This window comes from Macaca nemestrina, chromosome 7 (assembly GCF_043159975.1).
Source record: "Macaca nemestrina isolate mMacNem1 chromosome 7, mMacNem.hap1, whole genome shotgun sequence".
NCBI lineage: Eukaryota > Metazoa > Chordata > Mammalia > Primates > Cercopithecidae > Macaca > Macaca nemestrina.
In genome coordinates, this window is record NC_092131.1 from 92659179 (window position 1) to 92682250 (window position 23072).

The 23072-nt window shown below is 46.4% G+C and overlaps 1 protein-coding gene across 2 annotated transcripts in view; it reads right to left on the minus strand.

Annotated features, from left to right (window-relative positions):
- LOC105479398 (insulin like growth factor 1 receptor) overlaps positions 1-20223 on the minus strand; it is a 317817-nt gene extending 297594 nt beyond the window's left edge. The window contains exon 1 of one of the 2 annotated variants that reach the window (XM_011737331.3): positions 19526-20223. In XM_011737331.3, the coding sequence (XP_011735633.1) occupies positions 19526-19619 (94 nt within the window). In that variant the 5' untranslated portion in view covers positions 19620-20223. The remainder of the gene's footprint in view (positions 1-19525) is intronic. The other variant, XM_011737329.2, reaches the window with a different exon arrangement.
- Positions 20224-23072: the final 2849 nt, after the last annotated feature.

Here is a 23072-nt window from a genome sequence, read left to right on the forward strand (position 1 = left end):
AAAAGGTCACTAGTTCCCTGAAAATAACTGGCATGCAAAATTCAAACAGGTAATTAGGGTGGAGTTCACGGAACAAAAGGGAAGGGAAAACCTCACATGGGTTGGTATCCTCTTCATTTAAGCACACTGTCTTCAGGCAGCAGAGGTTCCAAGGTGCATGCTAAACACCCCTGCGCAAGTTTCAGAGCAGCAGATAAAAGGGGCTAACCAGGCCCTCGGGAAGCCCAACCGGCACACACAGGGAGCCAAGTCGGTGGAAACCTTAAGCCTGTCTCATCTGTGTCTAAACTGCTCACAGGATTAACAAGAAGGCTTGATCGATACTGATTTTAGTCATGGGAGTGACTCATCACGAAATTCTACCCAGCTTAAAGCTCAGCTGTGAACAGAAACAAAACAACATAATAGCAGGGTCAGATTTAAAATAGCAAGTATGACTGGTAAACAGTTAATGCTTATAAACAATTCACAATCACCTTCCCAGCCTTCTGGATTTGCTGGGAGAGGAAGAAGTACCACTGAGGGCTCTGAAGTGGGCTGCAGCAGTAAGTCTGTCTTCTGTGTCAACCCTTCCAACTCACTGATGCTGGTGTCAGCTTTACAAAACAGACCCTGGGGAGGGTCAAAAGGAGCTGCTTTTAATTGAATTCCACAGATCTGATGGGTATGTGTGCTCACTGAGGAGGGGAGAGAGAAGGAATGTACTTACATGGAACAGAGTTTTCAAAGAGTGAAATTTAAGCTCTCCTGGAATATAACTTCCTCTATGTAGCTCCTGCAGAGTTTAAAATAAGCAACTTATTTGTCCTAAAATGAGAGAAATGGGGTCATATACAATTTCTCAATAATTCAGTTCCTATCAAACTGCATTCACTTCAAGAAAAGCAATGGGGTGCTCAGAAGGTGCACTAAACATTTCAGGCATTTAGTTAAGGAGGCGAATGTGCTCAGTGCCATGCTGAAGACATGTACTTTCAAGTACTGGATTCCATGTAAATTTTAATAATCTGTAACCAACTCTCAGACCTGGCCAAGAACTTCCATAGAGTGTCCTGGTCTTGAGATCCCTTCACTATGGCAAACTGCTCCACTGTTACGAACTACATGACTGTGTCCCCTCAAATTCATATACTGAAGCCCCAACCCCAAATACCCTCAGTGGTATCTGAAGGTGGGGCCTTAGGGAGGTAATTAGGTTTATATGAGGTCCCAAGGGTAGAGCCCCCATCATGGCAACAATGCCCTTACATAAACAGGAGACCAGAGGACACACGACATTTGTCATCTGCAAGCCAAGAAATGGACCCTCTTCAAAAACCAAATTTGGTCGGCACCTTGATCTCAGACTTCCAGCCTCCAGAACTGTGAGAAACATAAGTCTGCTGTTTTAGCCCTCAGTCTACAGTAATTTGTCACAGCAATCTGAGCTAAGACATCCATACAGCCCTGTAAGAGAACCAACTCAGGGAAGAGCCACACCTCTCATTATCTGACACCACCTCCTGCCTGATGACCAGGCAAAACGAGCACATACACAAACAAGCAAAAGGGGAGGATGAAAGTGGTCATTCGAGTTTGCTTTGGAGGTACACAGAAAATGCAAGTCCAACTTCCAGGCACAGACCAGCTGCCAGCAGCAGGATTCCTCCCATTGGTCCCAGACCAAGGTGAACCACTCCTCTAGGCGGGACAGAGAAAGCTCCTCTGGAAGCCAGACAAGCTCAGCCACCTCAAAGTCTTGTTTGGAATCCAGCAGGTCCAGGCCTGAGCCCTGGCGCCTGGTTAAACCAAAGGATGACAACCAAGCAGAAAAAAACAGCCCCAGAGAGTATCTGCTGGAAAGGCCGACAGGCGGACCTGGCCTTCGACACGCAGCATGCGTGCCAGGATCTCAAGCAGCGCATCCCTCCAAGCTTCCTCACCTGTAAGGCGAAGCCTCTAGCCCTCTTCTACTTTTGGGACACTCAGATTCTTGTCTGCAGAGGTCAATCCCTTTCTTTCAAGGGCTCCCCGCTCTGTAATGAGGGAGTCCATTTACACTAAAAAAAATTGAGTTGTCAAAACAAATGAAAAACTTCCAGTATAATCATAATCAGTGAGGAAACCAAACATCTAAATAATTCTCTCTTCTGGAAAAGAAAATGAAAAAGGAATTACACGTCACATGGCTATCAGTAATAAATTTCATTTTGTGACTACGGTGGCATGAGAGTTTGACTCCTGACTTGCTTTCCTTGAAAGAAAAATATGATCTGCAATACTATCTCTTGTTATGGAAAACAGACCCATTCCTCGTGACTCAGTTCAAACCTGCACTTTTTTTTCAAGGTCTTTCCTGACCTCACAGTTCCCCCGCAGGGATCCCATGGTACCTAGGACTGCCAAGGACAAGGACTGGTCTCCTTGAATTTGTCTCCCCCACTATTCCAAGCATATGCTCGCATAAACAATTGAGAAATAAGCTTTTTAAAATTGTGGTAAAATATACACAACAAAGAACTTAACATTTTAACCCTTGTTAAGTGTACAGTTCACTGACATTGATTCACAAGGTTGCTCAACCACCATAACCATCCATCTCTAGAACTTATGGACATGTTTCCAAACCGAAACTCCGTACCCATTAAACATCAATTCCTCATTGCTTCCTCCCCTGAGCCTCTATTCACTGCCCCTCGCCATTCTACTTTCTATCTCTATGAATGTGACTACTCTACATACCTCATGTAAGGGAAAGAATCATGCAGTATTTGTCCTTTCGTGACTGGCTTCTTTCACTTCACATAGTATCTTCAATGAAGGTTCAAAGACACTAGCACATCATAGAATTTCCTTCCTTTTTAAGGCTGAATTATATTCCATTGTATGGATATACCACATGTTGTTTATCCATCCATCTATGGATGGACCCTAGAGTTGCTTTCACTTTTTCGCTATTTTGAACTATTTGCTGCCATGAACATGAGTCTACAAATATCTGTTCGAGCCCCTGCTTTCACTTCTTTTGGGCATATACCCCAAAGTGGAACTGTTGGATTATATGGCAATTCTATGATGAATTTATTGAGGAAGCACCATATCATCTTTCACAGTGGCTGTGCCATTTCACAGTCTCACCCGTAAGGCACAAGGGTTCCAAAGTCTCCACATCCTGGCCTATGCTTGTTATCATCTGCTGTCTTTGGTAATAGCCATACTAATGAGTATGAAGTACCAATTGTGGGTTTGACTTGCATTTCACCGATGGCTGGTGACTTTCAGCATCTTTTCATGTGCCTATTCGCCTCAAGGAATAAGTTTTAAATCAAAATAATAACTCCTCCTCCTCCTAAGAGACCTCTCATCACAAAAAGCAAACAGTATCTTTACTTACTAGCATTGTTAAACTGGTTAGTCTGGGCTCAAAACACTTTATTTTCCTTGCAAATACCACCATAGGCAACATTCTCTTAGCAAGACCATTCAAGCCCATCTACCAAGTTGCCTAAACAGGACTAACCTTGAATTCTGGTCTTAGGAAGACCCTGTGCAATCCAGGGAGCAGAGCAAGAGAGCAGCTCCTTCTCTCACCATCCTGCATCAGGCAACATACTGCAGCTGGCTTTCACCTGACTGAAGCCTTCTCCTGCTCTGGCAGCTGGGGGGCCTGCTCCAGTTGGGGACACTCATCCTTGCAAGCAGCCATCAATGTACAAAGGGCACAGGTTCTCGGGTTTCTCCACCTTCAATTTAAAATACCCTAACTTGTTTTGCAGATACTTAATCTAAGTGTTTTTCAGATCCTGTGCCCTACATTTTGGCTGGAAACAAAGTCCCACTCACATCCCTCATGCTCGTGACCAGGCTCTTCCCCAGAAGGCCACATGACCCCCAATTACCTACCTCTCCTTGAAGAAGGAAGAGACTGAAGGACCAAGGGACATCCACAGTTCACATTGATCCGTGAATGATCCACAACCGTGATCCCTGACCTGGTGGCCTTCTCAAAAGGGCCTTGGAATCCAAATGACCCATTTCCTGGAGGAAGATGCTTCACCCCTGAGGCAGATGCAGAGTCAGGAGGGAGACAGGGACAGAAAAGGAGGGAGCTGTGTTGCTATCCCCAACGGAGTGCTTGTCAAACTCTCTTTACATAAAATGAAGCTGGGTTCCTAATTCTGCAGTCAAAAAAAAAACGGCAAATGTAGCTAGGAGCAAAACATCAGAATCAATACGCACCCAAAGGATACTTTTTTTTTTTTTTAAAGAAAGTAAATAACTTCTAATGTGTATTTCCTCTATCCTTAGCAACAGTATCACTTAATTCTTAGTGTTTATGATAAGCCCTAGGTTCTAAGAAATGTGCATGTATTCCGCTCATGAAGTACCGGTAACGATCCTCCAAGATGGGTGACACCTTTTTTTTTTTTTTTTGAGATAGAGTCTCACTGTTGCCCAGGCTGGAGTGCAGTGGCGCGATCTCGGCTCACTGCAACCTCCAACCTCCGCCTCCCAGGTTCAAGCAATTCTCCCTCAGCCTCCCGAGTAGCTGGGATTACAGGCACATGCCACTATGCCTGGCTAATTTTTATATTTTTAGTAGAGACAAGGTTTTACCATGTTGGCCAGGCTAGTCTCGAACACCTGACTTCAGGTGATCCGCCCCCCCTTGGCCTCCCAAAGTTCTAGAATTACAGGCGTGAGCCACTGTGCCCTGTCTGATGGGTAGATTATCTTCCATTTTACAGATAAGGAAAGGAGAGCAGAGAGGGTAAATAATGTGCCCCCGGTACAACCCATCAGTAGACTTCTAATTATCTGGCTCTGGACTCTAATCCTAATCTCAGAAGGGAATGGTGCCATCAAACAAGATTGGGAGAAAAGGTAGAAGGCCTGCTTGCTAGTTGGGAAAAGCAGAGACTGTCTGAAACACTTAAACTCTACTTGCTCCAACAGGTGAACACAATTGAAAATTCAGACTTCACTCTCCTAATAGCTGGAAAGTATTACAAAGCCCACAGGCCAAATGATATCACCCTCCCAGGAAGTCTCTTGCATTATTGTGTTTTTTAATGTTATTTGTCAAGTGAAAACAAACACAGTGGCAGAACAGGCAGCACCCAGCGAGTGGCACTAATAGTGGACTAAGGATGGGCAATTGCTTCTCATCAAGAACCACAATGTGTCTAGTCAGTTTACAAACATAAATCAATACAAGTTCAAAAGCATCAGTAGCAAAGTCCAGGCCTGGATGCGAAGCTGGCACCCCTCTTTAAACAAATTGTTCCTCTCCACTTGCATGGTAAGGACCGGAAAGAGCCCTGCCACGTTGGCCAGCTCTTGCAGGGTAGCAGAGGCCACATCCCTCTCCCAGCCTCAGGAAATCCAAGGCCACTGCATCAGCCTGGCCCGACCCAGAACCAGCCTTGGGCCCAGTCGGCCCAACTCAGAAAAAGGCAGGGGTCAGTCTCCAGCCTAGACTCCTCTAAAAGCCAGAAAGCAGTGCCCCAGCAAATGAACAACAAGAGCGCTCACCTGAAACGGTTTCACCTTCATTTTTAGAGGAGAGGAACACATTAGGAGGGCGTATTACTCCACGGGTTTTAACCCCGGCCCTTGATGCTACCAGGTACCCATGATGCCCCTAATAAAGGTAGGAATTCTTCCACTTTTCTAACATTCAGCTATTTTTTTTAAAAAGTTGAACACTGCAGTTTCCGGAGAACTTTGCTATGTGAATTACCTCACTGCAGGTTTGCTCCCCTAGCTCTCTCCATTCCATGCCTTAAAAGTCCCAGGTGTCTCCTTGGGAGCTGCTCTGTGCTACTGCCACCAGTCCTGCAGCCAACCTGTTTTGCAGGTCCTGCCTCTCCATCCACTGGGACCTCTCTCTCGACAAATCACCCCAGCCCACAGCTTCTCTGGCAACCCAGCCCCTCACACTGAGGACCCCTGTCTCACCAGTCACCTCCCTCAGCTGGGCCAACCTGTCCAGCCCGTTCCTGCTTCCCTGGTCTCAGGTCTAGAGACAACACGTCCCTCCCTGAGCCTGTCCTCACTGCCTCCCTCATCTATACCATCACTGGCTCACACTAGGGTGTCTATCTGTCCCCTAATCCTGACTCCATCGAGAGGCCAGAGCAGCCTCCCCAGAACACCCTTCTCAGCAGGTCCACTGCAATGGTGCAAAGGTTTCAAAGCTCCCCATTCTCTAGCCAGCAGTCAATTCCTTCCCAGCACACAATGGATTCTGACACCCTCTCCACTCCATCAGTGCACACTGCCACCCACACCACACATGGTCCCTTCCTCTCCTGGGGAGCTGCCTCCTTGGATCTCCAGAGTCAAATATTTAGGGCACACTGAAGTCAAGACATCCTCCTTAAAGCTTCTCAAGCCATTCTGCAGCTCTGTGACCCCACTGCCTGCAGCCCATACACTTCTGTCCACTCAGCATCCCATAACTTAGCACTAAACTGATAGCGTCTGTTACTCTCCAGCAGTAGTTGAGTTGTCCCAACTAGACAGCAAGCTCCTTGAGGAGAAACAAATATGTATCATATTCGTTCACATGCTTTCCATGGAGCAGAAAACCACTGGAGGCCCTCAATCTACATATCAGAAACAGGGTTCCATACTCTTTGTCACCACTCACCTTCTACTCCCACTCCCCCTCCACAGGTAGGGACATGACCTTGAACCAGTCAGCCTGGTTAACCTAAAAACCCCTTCTCTTCAGGCACAGAGAAGCAAGGCGGTTACTTAGTGGTTTCAATGACCTGAGACTCAGATTTCTGGGCTCAAACCTTTCACTGTAGATGTGCAAAAAAAGACCCTCCTTGGCCAGGCACAGTGGCTCACACCTGTAATCCCAGCACTATGGGAGGCCGAGGTAGGTGGATTGCTTGAGGCCAGGAGTTTGAGACCAGCCCGACCAACATGCCGGAACCCTGTCTCTACTTAAAAAAAAAAAAAAAAAAAAAAAAAAAAAAAAAAAAACACACACACACACACACAGACACACAAAAATTAGCCAGGCGTGGTGGCACACATCTGTAATCCCAGCTTCTTAGGAAGCTGATCCACAAGAAGTGTTTGAACCTGGGAGGAAGAGGTTGCAATACAGCAGAGGTTGCAGTGAGCGGAGATTGTACCACTGCACTCCAGCGTGGGCAACGGAGCAAGACCCTGTCTTAAAAAAAAAAAAAAAAAAAAAAAAACCGGCCCTCAACTGGCAGCAATGGCAGCAATGCCCTGGTGTTGTGGGGAAGGAGGACTGGAAGCCCCAGAGAGAGCCCACTAGGGCCACCCACCATGAGGAAGAGAAAAAAAGAAAAAAGCATCCATTTATTGGATGCTTTCTATTTGCCAGTTTTGCTGGGCAGATTGGATACATTATCTATTGCTAATTCTCATGGCATCCCTGCTAGAGCAGTGTTATTCCAATCACAGGCAGAGACACTGAGGCCTGGAGCTCCCTTTCCAATATGCCTCCATGCATGGGAGAGAAGGAGACAGTGAATTGTTTGAGAGGACAAGGCTTCAAAGGAAGCCCTGCACATGTGCGAACCCCACAGAGAAGAGCAGAGCAAAGGCAGGCCAGGCTGTCTAGGTAAGTTCACATCCACCCGGTTCAGCATTCACATGGGAATTTCACAAGATGTTTTTTTACAAGCTGCTTTTGAAAATTAACATTCCAGCTTCAAATGATTATGTTTACATTTTCTGCAAGAAATATCCCACCCTGCTCCTCGGGAGAGGAGACTAATGATAATTTCTAAGGTGTTCATTAAGTTCAGGAGTCCTCTTTACATCAACCTAGACAAGTAAACTTTCTTTTGTCCAGAGGTAGGGAGCTGGCCTGTCTCAAATCGTCTCCAAGGGCCCCACCAGGAGACTGTCAAAGGCCCTCACCAGCAACCAAAACCGGCAGGGTTGGGAAGGATGCTTAAGTGATAAAGAGATCTTTAGGACCTTGCTACTGTCCCTCCCAGGAGTTAATGCAAAAGTTTACTGGCCTCACCAAGAAAACAATGCAAGAAATAGAAGCCAACTTCCATACATGGTAATTCTGCTAGTTCCAACCACATCTCCCTAAAATCTCTCTCTCTCTCTCTCTGCCTAGTGTTTTGAGATCTGAAGGCTGGAAGGGCCTGTGAAATGACCTAGGTCCACCCTGTCACTCAAGGTCAGCAGGTGTGCAAGCACCCACCCGACTTTCTGAGATGCCACCCTGGCCCTCTGCATGAGGCCACTCCAGAGACCACCAGGCAGCCGAGTCCAGCCTGCAGATGCTTCCTCCTCAGGTACCCAGCTCCACGAAGGTTTAAAAGCACATTACAGACATAAATTGGTGCCAATGAATTATTCATTACATCTTATCTATAGGGAACTTATGGAACAAAGTCTCCATCCACAGGGATGAGGTGATCTGGACACAAGGCCAGACTCACAAATGACTGTTCCAGGAGTTCTAATTTTTTAATTCACCTCAATGTACAAAAAACCTAATGAAACAATGATTTTAAAGATAATTTTATTACTTCAAGTTCCATGCAGCAGTAACTGGTGTGATAAAATGTTTCAGCTGGCAGAGGTGCAATGATTAGATGAAAATAAATGTGTACAAAAAAGCACTTCAAAGTGAATGGGGAGTATCCCTTTAAGAAGTCTTCAGTTTCTTCAGCTCCTCCTACGCGCCAGGCACTGGGCCACCTCCTGGGAATTCAAAGATAACCAAGGTACCATTTGGGGGAGATGCCCAAATAGGAGGTATAGCAAGAGACCAAGTCAGTGCAATCATTCTGCATGCAGAATGAAGGCCAGAGAGAGGGTGAAATTACAGCTAACTCTTAAAGGAGCTTCCCAGAGGGCAAGCTGGTAGTATTGTTTGCTATTCCAAGCAGAGGGGCTTCCACCTGCCAAGACAAAGAGACAAGAATGAGTATAACCTGAGTTGTTCAAAATGTCTGGGAGGAAGGGAGGCTGAAGTTCTCTCTGATAGCCAAAGAATTCCAAATTAAAAATAATAAAAGGCAATTATGGGGAAACAGGTTTAAGGATTTTGACATGTATAACTAAATAACCCGCTATATATTTTGAGTAATCTCAACAAGAAAGATTCTGAAAATATCAATAAAACATGAAAGAAAATACATAAAATTAGCTAATGAAACACAGACCATGTGGGACCTAACACTAATCCTGGATGTTTTTATTCTTATTTTCTGTCAGTATTTCTGGCTGGCGAGCATCTTAACCACATCGAATAGCCAAAGGGGAGAGATAAGAGAATGATAATGAAAGTGTTACTACCTATTTAAATAGAGCGATGGAAGGGCAATCTTGCTGTATTTTTCCAAATGAAATCAGCAGTGTTTTTTAAATCTCTAATCTCAAAATAAATATTTTGGAGCTTTAAATTTATTAAATTTATTAAAGTCCTGTAAAAGTATCTTAAAACTCTAACTGTAAAAGAAACACTAAGTATAACAGCTCTGTGCAGTACTGCATCGTTTAAGAAGACCCTAATTCTCTCAGCATAGCTCGTACTGACACAGTAGAGTAACCTTAATCCAAAACTGTAGCCCAGTGATTTCTTCAGAAGCCTGTAGTATCCACATTTTCTTGCAATCAGTCCCTAGGAAGCAAGCCAGAGAGTGGGTTGGGATCACTATCTTCCTCCTCGGGGCACTGTTAATTCAGTCACCGAATAGGCTGAATTTCCGTTCTGGCCACTAGATGGAGCCTAAGCATTGGTGAGATGGGCAAAGTGCACACTGGACACCTCTCAGGTGTGAGCAGAAATTGACAAATGAAAAGATTAAGGGGGAACATGTAATAAACAGATCTTTGAAATGGAAGGCAAACTGCAGGGGGTGACTACCGTTTGCTATAAAAAAAAAATCACAACTGCTTAATAAGTAGCATGCCATCTTGTTAATAAGCACCTTACCAAAATAAAGTATTATTATACATTTATTGAGCACCTATGTGCCAGGTTCTATACCATATTTAAATGGCAAGGGCAACCAAACATCAAGTCAGCCTTATATTTCTATCCAAAGAACATCTCTGTTCAAGGATGTCACATCCCTAAGAGCATTAGCAGCTGAAGTCTGAGGGCTTAATACCAGGTGCCAGGTTCTGTTCTAGGCACTTGACACATGTATGAATTTGTTTGATTTTTATGAATGTTAAAGTAGGTTATATTAAAATTATAATTTCACAGATGAGGAAACTGAGGCACAAGAAGATTAAATTATTTGCCTGTGAGCTTAGCTACTGGAGAGCTCAGATTCAAACCAGCCACTTTGGCTCCACGGTCCCAATAAAATTACAAGCAAGGAACAAGACAAAACGAATCACTGTCAACCAACAAAACTGTGGGTTATGAACTCAGAAGGAGTAATGGGGAAGTAGATATATAAGTTAGGGAGATCCCAAAAACCTTCAAGAAGGAGAAGGAATTTGATTTGGAAATGTAAAGATGGATCTCTGATCTATTCGAATCACAGAAAAGGTATATGGGGGAAAGGAATCACCTGACCTACTATTCTGCCTTTTGAAAGTTATGATCTTGTCCCTATTTTACAGATCCACCTGAAACTTGGAAATTATTTCAATTTTAAAAACCTATTCTATTTCCTCACAATTTTTCTTGTGACTTTGGTTTTCTAAACATATTAGAAAATGTTTTCATTCTGTTGTTTAGTGAGAAAAGGAGAAATGTCTCCCCCAAATATTTGTAAGTCTCCACATTTCTATCAAGACTCAGAAAAGTTAGTAACTTTAGGACCAAAGAACTAATTGGCAGCTAAGGAGAAATTAAAGCTATGGTGGCCTTCCTGTGCTCTTAAGTGGCACTTTCTGCTATTCAGTATTGAGGGTGGAAGAAGTAGCAGAGTAGTGAAGAGAAAAAACATTCTCAGCTATGGAAACAGCAGAAGCAAAAACTTGGAGACCGGCATAGCATGGCTTACTTTCCATCAAGCTAATGCACAGATGCTGGGGAGTACTGGCAACTAACAGTGGATCCCTATAGCAAAGGATTACTAAGGACTTGTTTCATCACTTGATTCTAAGGACCTTGGACTTGATTCTAGGACCACAAGAGGCACATTCTATTTGGAGCTGGCAAGTCCATCAAACCAAGGGGATGGTACAGGAACTGGTTCAGAGGCCAACTCAGCATGTAGTCAGAGTCAATGCAGGTCTGCACTGGACCAGGCTGGAGCCAGGAATAGGGGTGAATCCGAGCGATTTCAAGTGACTCAGTGAGATTGAAAGGAAACATTCAATTAACGAGTCTCCCCAGAAAAGGATAGGCTACAGAACTGAAATTGAACCACAAATTCCATCCTGAGCCAATCTCTATTGCTGAAAATTTTACTGAGGTGCATGGGAGAAAGAAAATCCCAATTATATCACCTGACCAAGAAAGGCTATCATAACAAAAGTTCCTACGGACTACACGATATCATGTTATGACCTAACATATGCAGTGAACTCATTACCCACAGAAATCAGACAACAGAACTAAGGGAAGCCTAACAGCAGATCTCCCTCTGCTGCTACTGGTCTCTGCGATCATTTGTTTTTGTGGCAATCTGTGCTTCTCTTTAAAGTCCTGAGTCTGTAAGCTTGTGCATTATCCCACTACAATGAGACTCAGGGAAATGAGGTAAAGAAAATAAATACAGGACAACACAGATAAATGTGGACACAACTGAGGAGGATTTTATAATCTAGACAGAATAGCTAATGACTTAGAAAACACTTTTTAAGCTGATGCAGTCAATTGGATCATGGGCTCCTACCTGGAATTTCTCTCCACGCTTCCTACTTTTTCCAGGAAGTTATCAAAGGTCACTAAGGCACTTTGAATTTGGGAAAAACTTTTATAAATAAATTCATCTCTCCTTAATTGCCATCAGACTTCTGTTCTTTAAGGTTCTATTGACTAAACTTTGGCTGACTTAAATTGGTGATGTCTCATTTACATAATCAAGCATTCCCAATAACCAACTTTACAGAGACTAATCACGACTACATTTTTTAAAGCAGAGGACAAACTGAAAGTAAGCATTCAAAACATATCAGGAAATTTTTCAAGTTATGCTCTATAAAATATTTATGCTCTAACAACTATCAAAATATATTTGTTCTCCCAGGTCAAGAGTAATTTTTAAAGTGGTATTGATTTTTAAACTGACAAATAATTCCAAAGCCAGTTTGAGAAAGCTAGTGCCATGTTAAAAAAAAAAAAAAAATTGCTGAACAAAAGGATACAAAACAGCAACAACGATGTATTTCAAACTCTCAGAATTTGGACAATGGAATGGATGGATGGATGGAGATACACAATTTTGAACAAATGGCATTTGTATTATGTAACTCTTACTGAAGTAGAGACCTGTGGTATTAAGGGGGCTAAGAGTGCGGAGTGAGACAAAACAAAGTTTCAAAAGTTTCAAACTCCTGCCCACAAGAACTTTCCGGATTAGCAAGACTACTTTCTAAAGTCTTTAAAAATATGGGGGGAAAAAAAAAAAGATGTTTTCCAGACTATTACCAGGTGAGCAATTCATTTACTTTTATTTTTATATATGTATCTTTTGTGTGTGATGGAGTCTTGCTCTGTCACTCAGACTGGAGTACAGTGGCATGATCTCAGCTCACTGCAACCTCTGCCTCCCGGGTTTCAGCAATTCTCCTGCCTCAGGCTCCCAAGTGGCACGGGCCACCACGCCAGGCTGATTTTGGTATTTTTAGTAGAAAGTGGGTTTCACTATGTTGGCCAGGCTGGTCTTGAACTCCTGACCTCAAGTGATCTGCCCACCTTGGCCTCCCAAAGTGCTGGGGTTACAGGCGTGAGCCGCTGTGCCCAGCCAGGTGAGCAATAAGGTAGGCCCAGCTATCGCTGCAGTGTGTGATGGCCCCATCTACAGGTGTGCACATCTTCCCCATGTGGCTAGCCAGCCACCCCACTACTCCAAAGAATGTGAGTGCTTCAAGACCACCAGCCATCAAGTGAGCTCCATGGACACAAGGCCCAACAACTTACCTTGCAATCGTAGGTGTTCATCCCTCATCATAAAAGAAACTACTTTCTGTTGTGGTCCAGTGAAATCAGAAGAGCAATCTATGAGTTTAAAAATTCTTGTAGGCCGAGTGCGGTGGCTCGCACCTGTGATCCCAGTCCTCCGGGAGGCCGAGGTGGCTGGGTCACTTCAGTACAACCTGAGCAACATAGCAAAACTTTGTCTGTACTAAAAATACAAAAAATTAGCCAGGCATGGTGGTGTGTGCCTATAGTCCCAGCTACTTGGGAGGATCACTTGAGCCTGGGAGGTCAAGGCTGCAGCAAGCGTGATCACACCACTGCATTCCAGCCTAGGTGACCAGAGTGAGACCCTGTCTCAAAAAAAAAATATATATATATATACACATATATATGTGTGTGTGTGTGTGTGTGTGTGTGTGTGTGTATACATAATCCAGGGCAGGAAAAATAAAAATTTTAAGCTTGCTTACTAGTTCTGTTATTGTTGTTGTTGTTGTTTTAATAACATGGCAGTAACATCTATGGTTTGACTGATATCTTTAAAAACTATGGTAAGACATTTTATAGTACCAAATAATTTCTAAACCTAAAGAACTGCATCCAGTAAGTACTCAACATATATTTACTGATGAAGAAAAGAGGGGGGGAAAACAACTATTTCTCAGTTCAAGTAAAGAAATATCAATTTTTCCTTAAGATTTCAAAACTAATTTAATAAAACATAAGTAAAGCTGGCATCAGTGAAAAAAGGGAAAGAAATCTTCAAAAATGTTATCTGGGACTTTCAAATGAGTAAAACTGACCATTTAAAAACAGTCTTCAAAAATCCAAAAGTCTCAAAATCAAACGTATTGTTTATTATACTTTGAGTCAAATAAAACTAAAGCAATTTAACAAAAGAAAACATTATGCCAAGGAAGTATGCTTCTCTTGAGATAACAGTCTAACTTGTTTTAAAGATCCTTTGTTTACTAACCATTTTATATACCAAATATATGTTCCTTCCTCAGAACAAATCAATTCTTTTCCAGACCCTCGGGGATGGGGGTGCAGGCATGAGGGGATGTGTACATATATCAAAGTTTTAATCTTTTCAAATAGTGGAACTCACTTATGCTTCCCAAATGTCAACAGGTCTCAGTGTCCACAAACACTGGGACTGCTGCCCTCCCCCTTCCCCACTTAAAACCACATCACATCTTTACAAACAACTGGAAAACTTCCTCTTGCTAAGCTGATGCCAAACACCATTTTCCAGGAGGGATCAGAGTGCATCATTCATTAGGAACTTTGTTGTCTTTAAAGTGTTCAGAATTTTCCTTCAGAACATCTCAGAGACTGAAATCAAGAAACTATATCCCTAGCATGTGTGCAACTATTATATATTTAGTACAATTGAGAAGAGCTCATCTCCTGGGCTCAGCACCTGTCATAAGTTGGCTAAGAAAAGCAGTTCAAAGCAAGTTCGCCCACAGGCGCAAATACCTCTTCCATGAACTAGGTTTGATTTTTAAATGAGTTTTGAAAACAAATTGGAGAAAATCACAACCTAGAAAGAAATATATCTTGTATGCTTTATAACTAAAAATCAAAAGCTTTCAGGATTTGTCTCCTCATTCTTACTCCCTCACGCTTTTAAAAACACCAAGTTATTTATAAATTATAAAATGCCCTGAAATTATCAATGCCGACGATTTCTAGAAAGCTAGCTAAGCAATATGTAATCCAGAAAACTTCAGACATAAGTCCCATCTTTCTTACAACTCAAAACATGCCATGCAACATTCATGTACACACCTGTGACTCCTAATTTTTGGAAAAAGGCAACTACAATACTGCACTTTTTAAATCACATTGCCATATCCAATGTTATAAAAAAGGCAGTGCTGCCAGTCAAGATGGGTTAACATCACCTATATGTCATGGTCTACAGTGGCATCCCCATATAATGGAAAGCACCAATGAGGCAAAAACGGTACGGTAGAGGCTTCTGGATGAACAACACTAGAGTCTTAAGTCTACAGAAATATTTTTAAAAGAACCTTCAAAATGCTGCCTACCGTCTACTTGAAAACTGCATCCTATACTGAATCTGAAAAAAAAAAATCTGAATTTCAAGAAAGTTGGTTTCATGCAAGACTTTGCAGGCTCATGCACTGAGTAGCACAAGGTCAGCTTTCATACAGTAGGTGCACAATAAGTGCTGGCTGGATTCAGTTGCTTCTTACAGCACATTCTTACGAAACAAATGAAACCAGATTTAAAAGGAAACCACCGTCCCTTGAGGGTTCCTCTTGGCAAAAACTCTAAGGCAACAAGTGAAAATGATACAGTTGATTTTCATTACTGTCCTGATCTTGCAACAATAGGAAGGGCAGGAAACATTTTTATTAGTAAACTAAGCCTTAGACAAAGATGAAAAGCAAATGTAAACAACAATTATTCTCTAGGTCTTTTTCTATTGAAAGGCCAGGGTAAATTTGGATAAATGCACACAGTTTCAAAACAAAAATGCCTTTGCCACATTTTAAAATCTTTTGTTCTGTAAGGAATTTTAATTTTATAAAAATCACTGTATATCTGAAACACTGTATCTTAAAACTACTGCATCCTAAAATTTCTTTCTCCTGCTCAGACCCTGGAACTATGTAAGAAATAAAATAAAACTACAAAGAAAAGAAAACAACAATACTGCATTAAAATGAACTGTTCATCCTCAGTCCTTACAACCACTTGTGGTCAATATGGCATATCAAAAAATGAGCGTTTAAAACATCTTAAAACAGCATTTCTTTGTTGGAAAACATAATAAAACTGGAAATACAAACAGCCATTCAGACTAAGCTCTATCTTGGAAAAAACCATCATTTCAGATTCGGTTGAGGTTTCTATTGTCAAAAATCTGCCTTCCACCAGTATTTGTGTTTTTTCAATCCAGCTCCTCAATCCCTAACTGAAGCTACATAGAACCAAGATTCTTTTTTTCTTGCTTGCCCATTTCTACTAGGGGATTGAATCCCAGTTGCTAAGCTTCAATTATCAGTTTGTTGTATTGCTGCAACTCACGGATCTGAAAAACTCATAAATGAAAAGAGAGAGAGAGACATCAGCCTGCCAAATATATGTAGTAACTTTAATGTAATTTAAGGTAGCATAACAAGTTATTTTCAACCTGAGCACATTTCTCTAAAAAAACCAAAACAGGTTTATTGAGATGTAATTCACATACCATTAAAGTCCCCGATTTAAAGTATATATATAATCCAATGGTTTTAAGTATATTCAGAGCTATGCAGCCATCACCACAAACTAATTTTAGAACAATTTTCATCACCCCAAAAAGAAACCCTGTGCCCACTAGCAGCAGTCACTCCCCATTCCATCGACCCCCAGCCCCTGGCAACCACTCATCTCCTTTCTGCCTCTATGGATTTGCTTATTCTGGACATTTCACATAAACCGGATCATATAATATGTGGTCTTTTGTGACTGACTTCTTTCACTTTTTTGTGATATTTTTAAGCTTCATCTATTCAACCTTAACATATTGCTTAGAGTTGGACTTTTCTAATCTTTTCGACAAATCAAACATATGACCTTTTAAATTATAAATCCTGACACAAACCCCACCCTTCCACAAAATACCATTTACTCGCTATGTCTTTCTAGAGAATCTAAACTATAATTTGCTGTTTAGGTTCTTTCAAACGTTCTTTTTCTGGGTTCTCCATCTGGTAATAAACACTAACTTCTTTAAACACCAACATTTCACATACCTACATTTCTCTGACAATAGGATGCCTGGGGTAGAAAGATGACTGAATCCTTTTAAGGAGATGGGTACAATAAATTTAAAGTGCATGCTGACTTTTTAGAAAGAAAATAGCCATCAGATTATCTGGCTATCACTCAGAACCTCCGAACCTCCTTCATTTAGATGCTCTGGTTCACATTATGGTGATACAAAACAAACACATCCATATGACTGCCTTTGCTTCAGAAACAAAGTTTTCTAAGATAAACAGCACTCTTTCTACTGCCATCACACTAAAAGAGAAAACTCTAATGTTTCACTACGCCAGCAAAATACCTGCAACTGAACCAACAACACCCTGCCTTTATTTCTATACCAGACAACAGCCGAAAGAATGCCCTCCCTGACACGGCTCAGCACCTTATTTCTATCAGAGTTAAGTGGTCTAGCACCTTCCCGGCTAAAAACTGAACGCCCGTTCACAGGCATAGCTTTTAATCCTCCACATTTCAGAGATGGAGGGAGGGGCAGGTACTGAGTCAGTCAAGACTTCAACAAACCATAATCGAGATTTGGGGTGTCTTCTGACCACCCATGAGGTTTCAAGGAACTAACCACTTGTAAAGGGATCCTTGGGGGAAGCTTTGGCATCATGGAGTAAAAACATACATTAAAACACCCCCTCCCCTCCTGTCTGTGTTCTCAAAAACCGTCGTCTCGCACAAAGAATATCCTTCAAGAAAAACACTCCAAAAGAAAAACAGCCTATTTTAAAATGCCCGACTCCTGCGTCGGAGAAGGCCATCCCTGCTATTTTGAATTTCAGAACATTAAAAACACAAAACTAGAGAAGCTCTACAGTTTAACTGCACACCATAATAAAATGGATTATTTCTCCCGTGTCTTCTAAACCGTACTTATCATTTAAAGATAAAAAACCCTCCTTTGTCCCCCTCAAACACCACCTAAACGACTTAGTAAAGGGAGCCGGAAGGCTTTCGCCCAATCGAGTCCGCTTAAAGTTTAGAAAACAAAGAGCATGAGAGTCCAGATCTGTGCAAGGTCCGGCCCCAGTCCGCGTCCCACTCGGCAGTAAACACGCGAACCACGATCTGCTCTCGTTCTGTCGCGCACTCATTCCTTAAGAGACGTTTAAGGATCTGTTTATACAAACAGCCTTTCTGAATTGCCCCAGTGATGGGGCCAGACAACCTCCGCTGCCTCCTACTTCTCCCCCTCACTCTTGAAGGCTCAGTCGTGATTTTTTTCGAAGTTAATCGGCACCACCTGCATACCCTCGGCTACCATTACTCACCAACACGCCCTCACCGTTCCCGGTCCCAGTTCTGCGACATTTAAACTTTTAATCGTGTTCAAATTACCCTACTATCTTGAATGTACCAGTAAGCCACACTTTCAATTTTTTGAGAATAAACCCCCCACCTCCTGTGGCTGTACACACTGGGGGGAGTTCCCACTCCCTGCATCCCCGCGCTTCCTTACCTACCCCTACCCGACACCGCCAAAACAAAAGCTATCAGGTTGCAAAACATAGCGAGTATGGAACGATACTGCTTATTAACTGCGTACAAAGGAAGTGCGCGGCGGCAGAAGGGAGGGCGACACGACGCCGGCCACAACAAAACCAAGGCCAGGGCTCCGCGCTCGCAAAACACAACACCCTTCCCCCACCGCCGCAGACCCTGGCGCTCCTGAAACCCCCAGCGTACGACACCTCTCGCCAGGGACGGGCGTCTCGGTGTCCCCGTGAGGCGGCGACTACACCCCGCGCTGCGAGCACGTGTGTCGGAATGCACGTCGGCTCCGACCACACACCCACCAACGCACATTCGGATGCGGCCCTAGCACCCCTCCATGCCCCTGCCCGGGAGAAACTGAGAGGCCATCCCAGAGCCCTCTGAACTGGGGGCCCAGTGGCTCTCCCCGTAAAAGACAAGCTGAGGAAGACTCCCGGCCTCGCACTCCCCGGGGAGCTGCCCAGAGAGCGCTTCCCCTCACCCCACCGCCCAGCCCCGGGACGCCAGGGGCAGGTAACCCAACGAGGAGCGGGCCAAAGTAACGGGCAAGGCCAGGAACCCTAGGAGCCCGAGGGGAAATGCATGTTGGGCGACGGGAGGCAGCGCCAGGCGCTTGGAGACGTGTCCTGGGGCTTCGGGGCCTCTCCGCAGGGCACCTCCCCCCTCAAGGGCAACTCGCACCCCGCGGGCCGGGCGGATGCCTGCTCCCCACTGCCGGATCAGCCCCAGCAGCGGAGACGCGGTGCGGCCCAGGGTGCAGTCCCCGCTGCCTTCGCGCCGCAGGGGATCAGCGCTATGTGCGGAGAGGCTCGTGCGCTCCGGAGGAGCGAGGTGCGGGTCGCGGGGCCTGGGAACCCGCGGTGCCCGCCCCGGCACCAACTTCCCTACCGAGTCCTCGAGCCTAGCCGGGGGACAGGACTGTCGGCACGGCTAGAGAGAAAGCCCCTCAGGCCCTTCCAGCACGGGGGATGTGCGGAGCCAGGGCCCGCTGGGCTCCAGACGAACGAGCCCGGATCCCAGGTCCGCCACAGCCTCCCTCCCGGCAGAGCCACCCCGCGCCCCGCCCCGCCGCTCCCGAGCCCGGGGGCCCGACAGCTGCGACGGTGGCAACTCGGGTTTCGCAAACAGGGCGCAGCCCCTCGAAGGAAAAGTTCCCGCAGTGGCCGCGGGCGGCGGGCACATACTCACTTTCTCCACTCGTCGGCCAGAGCGAGAGCGCGGCGGAGAGAAACAGGAGCCCCCACAGCGAGGTCGGGGACCCTTCTCCAGAGCCAGACTTCATTCCTTTTATTTGGGACGAAATTCCCCTTTCTCAAAAAAAAAAAAAAAAAAAAGAAAAGAAAAAGAAAAAAAAAGAAAGGAAAGGAAACAAGTCTCAAACTCAGTCTTCGCTCCCCCTCCAAAAACAAGGACGAAGGAAACAATACTCCGAAGGCGGTGCCGCCGGGGCCCTCCGGGTGCGCGGACGGGGCGGCCCCTCAGCGCCGGCAGCAGCGGCCCAGGGCTCGGCGGAGTCGGCAACTCGAGGCGCGCCGGGGCGGGCTGTCGGCGTCGTCGGCCTCCATTTTCAAACCCGGAGAGGCAGGAAAGGGGGAAAACTGCAAAGAAAGGGGGCAAAGCCCAAATCTGCCTCGGCGAGGAAAAACAAGCCCGGCCCTTGCCGCGCGGGAGGTGGCCGGACGCCCGAGCCTCCGCCGCGGGAGGGCGCGACGCAGTTCGCAAGATCGCCCCAAGTCCGGGTCGCAGGCGAGGCCGGCGAGGGGCAGAAACCCGAAGTCAAATGAATGAGCGGCTCCCCCTCCTCCTCCTCCTCCTCCGGGCTCCGCTCGCCGCCGCCTCCTCCCTCAGCGCCGCCGCCGCCGCCGCCGCGAGCTCCTTCCCAAATCCAGGACACACACAAAGCGGCGGGCCGGCCGCGCCGCGCTCAGCACTCCCGCCGCGCCGCCCGGCTCCGCGCCGCCGCCCGCCCCGCGCTGCCCCCGCCCGGCCCCCGCCCGCCGCCGCCGGCTCTGCGCGGGGGCTCCGGCTCGCTGAAGGTCACAGCCGAGGCGAGGCGCGCCGTGGAGCTGCCCCCGCGCGGGAGGGGCGTGGAGGGCGCGGGGGGGGGTCCGGGGAGCGGGGCCGAGGGTCTGCGAGCGCCGGCCGCGGGCAGGCTCGCTGGCGGCGTCCCTCTCGCTCTCCCGCCTCTCTTGAGTTCGCCTGGTGCGCTCGCTCCTCCTCGGGTTTTTTCCCTTTTTTTTTCCGCTCAGCGGAGTTAATGCTGGTAAACAAGAGCCCCAGCCTCGCCGCGCCGCCGCCGCCGCCGCCACACACTGGGGGCTCGCGCGCGCGCGCGCGCCCGGGTCCGCGCACACGCGCCCGCTCGCACACTCGAGCGGCCACCGCCGCAGCAGCGGCGCGCCGAGGGCCCGGCCCAGGCCGGCACGAGCCAAAAACCGGAGCCCGGGATCCCCGAGACGTGCGGAGCGGAGCCCAGGCGTGGGGCGCGAGACTGCAAGGCGCCGCCCCCATGTCCCGCCCCGCCGACTCCCGCGCGCGCACAGAGACACGCGCGCGTGCCCACCCGCTCCCGCCCCCACCAGTGCACCACTGCGCCGGCCACCCCGCACGCGCCCTTCCCTCCCGCCCGACTCCAAAAACAATGCCCCCGCCGCCGACCCGGTCTCGGCGGGGCAGGGGTGGGTAGGCAGGGAAAGGTTAGGAAGGGGAGGGGTAGGCAGGCGAGGGGCGGGGTGGGCAGGCGAGGGGAGGGGTGGGCGGGGAGTGCGGTGCTGGGAGAGGTTCATTGAAAACAACAACAGCGCGGCTGGAAAGCGCGTTTCCCTGGTTCTTGAAAAGCTTCATTGTTCCTTGCAGCTGTTGCAAAATAAATAAGTGCGTGCATGCGGCATTTTTTTCGCTATGTACTGGAAAGCCCGAACGTGGCGGAAGGGGCGCACCTGGGAAAAAGGAGACCCCCCCCAGGCTACTACGCTGGGCACTTTCACGCCAGGCTGGGGCACCCGCGGCGTTGAGACCGGGGAGCCCGGAGTTGCGGGGAGCGGAGGGGGAAGGGCGCGGCCCGCGTGGCTCGACCCGGAGTGGCGCGAGGAGACAGGACCCCGCAGCCCTCCGGTCGGGCCCCGCGCCCCGGAAGGGGGGCTCAGACAGGCGGCCCCGCGTGCCCAGGGCGCGTCCCCGCGGCGGCCGCCAGAGGGCGCGGCGGGCGCCGGGGAGGGCAGCACGCGGAGAGTCGCCTCCCTCCCTCCGGGGGAGGAAATGTGGGGGCCCGGGCTGGGGACCGACTCGGCTGGGTCGCGCTGGCGGGGCCTCCCGGACCAGCGGCCCGCCCCGAGCGCTCTCAGCGGCCTCGCGCGGCTCAGGGCTCCACCACGTGGGCGGCTGTGGGGAGCGGCCGGGGCGCGTGCACGCTGCGGGGCTCCGAAGCTGGGGGGCGTGTCCGGGGCCCCGAGAAGGGGGTGGAGGCTGGGGCCGGGAAGCCTCCCTTGGCTGCGGTCCCGACCCGGGAACAGGCGGCATGCACTCGGGATCAGCGGCTACTGCGAAAACCCACCCGCACCTGTCTTGAGTCCTCCCGGGCACGTTCCTCTTGCTTCGTTTGCTACGTAAGTGACTAGAAACCAGTACCGACCCTAACTCTCCGCGGTGGTTTTCTTGAATGTGCAGGAGGAGAGGTTCCCCAAAGCGAGACTTCCCTAGGACTGCCATCTAATGAATAAATGCTGCGGAGACCAGGTCCTCAAAGAGGGAAACAGCCCAGCAATGGCAGGAGAGAGGAATTTGAAATACGTGGACTTTTACAAACAGTAATTGGACCATGTGTCGCCCTTAATGTGGTCCGATTTCATGACTCAGGCTAATTGATGTCAATAATAAATTTTTTTAGGATGGCTAATAAAAGAGTTGTGAATTGTCGAGATAAGAAGTGGTTGTCTCATAAACAATCGGGTAGAATGGTAAGAGGGGACCTGATGTAAACGAAGGTAGTAGGTTTCTTTTATTACTCTCTAATTTTAAAAGATTTCTGCATTAGAACGTGTATCCATCGTTCGTAAATAATTTTTTAAATTAAGAGCTGAAAACAAGTCAAAAGCTATCATAACGGAAACTTAGCCCTTTTTTTCTAAAGTTGTTTCCTAGATCATTTTTCTCCTTGGAAATTTCTAGCTCAATTCAGAGTCAGTTGTATAGAAGGAAAATAAACCTTGTTTTACCTAAGAAAGTTATTCATATAATGGGATGGTTTTGTTTAACTGAAATTCAGCTTGATTTTTAAACAAAGAGTTTCAGTTTTAGATGTTCCTAGATTTAACAGAGAAAGAAATGTATTAGAATCTTAAACTTAAAATGTATTATTTAAAAAGTAGACACCACACATGAAGAATTAAAGTCCAGTCTACTAATTTTTAAATATTTCTTCAGGAAGTTCTCTGCATGAGGTTGGTCTTGATTCCTACAGATTCACTCTGGAGTTAAATGCAAAGAAATACTGATATATAATTTCGTTGTACTTGATTTCAGAATTTTTAATACATACTTGTAAGACAAAATTTAGAGCTGATTTTTAAAAGGCTAGTGCTAATATAAAATCTTCAAATACTACCCAATGTATTTTTAGTATTAGTAATAAATATGCCTATTTGTCCCCAAGAACATAAAGAGGTATATAGAATTTTTAAATACATGCAGGTTTTTGTAGGGGTTGTAGGATTTATTTGTTTTTGTGTGTTTTTTT